The sequence below is a fragment of the Ctenocephalides felis genome, unplaced genomic scaffold, assembly GCF_003426905.1.
Source record: "Ctenocephalides felis isolate EL2017-DRISC unplaced genomic scaffold, ASM342690v1 CF-g0.4_SCAFFOLD_01886, whole genome shotgun sequence".
In the NCBI taxonomy this organism is placed as follows: domain Eukaryota; kingdom Metazoa; phylum Arthropoda; class Insecta; order Siphonaptera; family Pulicidae; genus Ctenocephalides; species Ctenocephalides felis.
Window position 1 is genome coordinate 112316392 of NW_020538040.1, and position 4603 is coordinate 112320994.

At 29.0% G+C, this 4603-nt stretch overlaps 1 protein-coding gene across 1 annotated transcript; it reads right to left on the minus strand.

The window, feature by feature from the left end:
* Positions 1–387: 387 nt before the first annotated feature.
* LOC113375728 (cuticle protein 19-like) lies at positions 388–1254 on the minus strand. The gene is made up of 4 exons (XM_026615674.1): positions 1240–1254; positions 950–1114; positions 601–697; positions 388–527 (listed from the first exon to the last, which is right to left on the minus strand). The coding sequence occupies exons 1-4, from the start codon at positions 1252–1254 to the stop codon at positions 388–390; spliced, it is 417 nt and encodes a 138-aa protein (XP_026471459.1).
* Between the last annotated feature and the right edge of the window lie 3349 nt (positions 1255–4603).

Here is a 4603-nt window from a genome sequence, read left to right on the forward strand (position 1 = left end):
CGTGATGAAGTATGCTAGCATTATAAAAGTTAAAATAATGTTTGAATATTTTAATATGGTCTGTAATCATGGTTTGATTTTGTCGCAATTTTTTTGAGTTATTATCATGTTGTTTCAACCTTTTGATTAAATTCTGCCCAGTTTCACCTATGTGGATGGAATCACAATCATTGCAAATTAACTTCTTTTAATACACACACAAATATCTATATATATATATATATATATATATATATACATATATATACAAAACAAGTTTCAACCCATATTTTATCATTACAGAAAAAAACAATTTTATATTTGAACATTTATTGGTATGACTATTAATAAAGTACATGCTATTCCTTGGTATTTTGATCATGTACAGTAGCAAATCTTATTGTTTCGTTAAAAGTGATAACCGTGATGTCCGTGGGAATGTACAGTCGGTCCAGTTTTAGAAACGACTGCATTGAAACCGTCTCTGTCGTTGGCTGCATATTTAACGGTGCGTACGGAACCATCAGGTTCAACCAATGAGTATTGACCTAAGATATAACAATGATTATTTCAAACATATAAAATATTTTTATATTTCGAAAATTTCTACTTGTATGTCACCTTTTACTACGTCACCATCACGAACTTCATGTTGTGATTTGACATCTCCGGTATGGTGGTCGTTTACACCATATTGGAATGAGTATTGGGGATAAGTCTACAAAAATAAATAAAGATCAAATTATTACAGAAATTTATGTATTGTACATAATTTCAAACTTACGTTATGATAATCTTGTCCTTGTGCGTAGGCATTGTGACCATAGTTCAAGCCATGTCCTGAGTAAACTAATTCATGGCTGGCGTGGTTAAGGCCATGACCAGTATATCCATGAGCGTAGTGGTTGTTGTGGTTTACTAGATTTGAGTAACTTTGGGCGCCATATCCATATCCATGTTCTTGAGCAGCATAGTTTTGGTACTCATGGTGCCTATAATTGTGGTGCCCATAGCCAAGGTTTCCGTAATTATGATATCTAACCGGTGAGTCGTGAGACACCGTTGAGTAGCTCACAGCTGATCCTCCATGACTATAAGCGCTTACTACTACCAGCGAGGCACAAAGAACAATAACCTTAAATTTTATGAGTAACAAATTTTAATCACGCAACTATATAGTAAATAATTGTTTTTTAATCGTATTTAAATCAATAAAATGGTAACAAATCTTTTAAATATATTATAAACTTATATATTCACCTTTACGAATGTCATGCTTAACACTATTTTGATTGGCTGTCAATTGATATTTTTTCATGATATTCTCAACTTTTATACAAAATTTTGATGAGCCAGTCTGCTAAATAGTTCGGAACGAGTGGCAAGGTCGCGGTTGATAGGCGCTAACCCCGCAATAAATTCATCATGTGAATTTCTCAATGATTTTGTTTTATCTATGTGTTATGAGGTTTGCATAATATTTTATTATCGGCATTCTCTTAAAAGACATATATCGTATATAAACCCACAATGTTATGAAAATGTATCAGTATAGTTAAATTATTATACAAAATCAACATGGCATTTATTAAGGTTAATAAACATTCAATTTAGCATTTGACATTATTTGTCATTTAATTAAATGGTATCTCATAAGATTAGTTTTACATTTCATAATAATATTAATATTAATTTAGGTTATTACACTTTTTGCATTATTGGCGGTTATAAGCGCTTATGGTCATGAAGAATCTCTGAGCGACGTGCTAATTGTGTGTCATCTTTTATGCCATGAAAAGCGATGGATCAGTATTTAGTATATTTATTATAATATAAATAAATGAAATTGTTATTGCATATTTAAAAAAACAAACTTTATCGTCTTTATAACGTTATATGTTTATGTTCTAGCGCCACCTCCCTATTATTATACCTATTTTAACAGTTGATCAATGAAATTATATAAAAATTTAACTTAATTTTTAAATATTTTTTAATAATTTTGAATTTAGTACGCCAAAAATTACACATAATCCAAAAGCGCATAGAATACATTGCTTTTAAATATATTTAGAAGATCTAGGCGATTCGCTCATTCGGGTGCTCATAATGAAATTGTTGTCTTCTATCGTCGTCGCACTACTGAACTGTTTTTAAATTCTTATATTCAATTCAAACTTTTTAGGACACCAAAAAATTTCAGCATGTTCATTATTGCTTGCAAAAATATTTTTAAATTTTCAAATATTTCTAACGCATGTGTAATAATAATATTTGGACTTTGAAACATTTTGCTTATTTATTTTAGGTATTTTACATATGTGATTTATTCTATTGAGCAAATCATTAAAAGCAAAAAAAAAATCTAGCCTTTCATTATTAAACATAACACTGATTCTTCATATTGGATTATTTCAATTCAATTATATAATTATATAAAATTTCTAAAATTGCATCATGAACTTCTCCTAATTGATATCTAATCGAATGCAATGATGCCATGCATAAGATATCTATATGAATGCAATACATGCAAAAAATGGAAGCTTACACCTTATGGTACCCACCCACTAGGCAACCAGGCATCCGAGCAATTTATGACAAAATGACCAATAAATGCCCAGTTGTAAAATTTTTCGGTGTCCCAGACAATCGAATAAAATTTCATTCATTTTTCTTGAACAAATTAACAATTAATATATTTATGTAAGGAAATTCCCCACTGGGGGAATTTCTAAAGGCCCTGTACCCAAGGTTCAGATTGGTTATTAGAAATAATACAAAAAAAAAAAATCTTGAACATTGAATATATTTCGAACGTGTAATGAGATAAAATCGACTTTTGTTGTAAGTTTTAGTTCACTTTCATTTGATTTAAACATTGATTCTTATACTTATATTAAAGTTTTTTATTTAACATTAATGTTGTACATTTGCAGAAGATGAATACGGAATTAATTCAATGATAGCAGTTGGATAACAAAATATTCACGTTTTTCATTATATTAGCGCCTAATTTTAATCTGAAACATGGCCTTAATCTTGGAATATACGTCTACATTCACAATAATGCCCATAACAAGAAAGGGTCGTGCAATGTGATTTGAATTCTACATTATGTTAAAATAAATATGGACACATATTTTACCCACAGCAATTTTTAAAAATATATTTTTGTAGTTTATGAAAAAAGGTATCGTTTCGGATCATTTTATTACTATGGTCTCATAAAATTGGCAAAATATTCAGGTAAATCTGGTTGCTCCGATTTCCGCCAGAAACGCAAAAATCATTTTGATTGCATGAACTATTAATTTTTGTTATTTTACTACGGCAATTTTTAAAAATATATTTTTGTAGTTTATGAAAAAAGGTATCGTTTCGGATCATTTTATTACTTTGGTCTCATAAAATTGGCAAAATATTCAGGTAAATCTGGTTGCTCCGATTTCCGCCAGAAACGCGAAAATCATTTCGATTGCATGAACTATTAATTTTTGTCATTTTACTACGGATCTTCATAAAAATCTTCAACGCGGGTGCTAACGATTCTTTTGTACTTTTAATTTTTTCATAATGCTTGTTGAAACATATAATAGGTGATGTCTTGCGAAATCGAAAATATTGCTCATGACATCATGTTTCATTTCTATTTTGTATCTGCCTCTTGCTCATTCCATAATGAATAATAATAAATCCGCCGATTGCTTCCATAATAAATTGCCTAGTTGATAGGCACCATTAAAAGGCGCCAACACGCGATTCGGATTTCAAAATTATAATATAGTTTTTTCAACATCAATCAAGAAATATGTAATTTCTTTGCATCACTTACTAATCTTTGGACAATTATTTTAAAATACGTTCAAAATTTAACGTTAAAAAAGGAAAGTAAAGATATCAATTAGTAGAAGTTTACGATGCAATTTTGGATGTTTTATATAATGAAAAATTCATTTGAAATAATCCAACACGAAAAGCCAGTATTATATTTAATAATGATTTTTTTTGCTTTTAATAATTTGCTCAATGAAATAAATCGCATGAAATACCCAAAATAAATTAGTAAAACATTTCATAACCCAAATATTATTATTACACATGCGTTAGAAATATTTAAAAATTTAAAAATATTATTGCAAGCAATAATGAACATACAGGAATTTTTTGATGTTCTAAAGAGTTTGAATTGAAAATAAGAATTTAAAAATATTTCGGTAGTGCGACAACGATAGAAGATAAGAATCATTTGATTAATATCACTCGAATGCGCGAATCGTCTCGATCTTCTAAATGTATTTAAAATTTATGTATTTTATGCTCTTTTGGATTATGTGTAATTTTTTGTGTACTTAAACCAACCAAACAATTATTAAAAAGTATTTGAAAAAATTAACGTAAATGTTTATATAATTGTATTGATCAACTGTTAAACAGGTAAAATAATAGCGGGGTGCTAGAACATCAACATATAACAATTACGTTATAAAGGCGATAAAGTTTAAATTTTTACATATACAATAACAAATTACCCATGTAGAAATTAATATCGGTACAATATATTACCAATATCGGTTTTCTGTGGCCGTGATTGCCTATATTGCAAAAATATCGGCGAACGTCG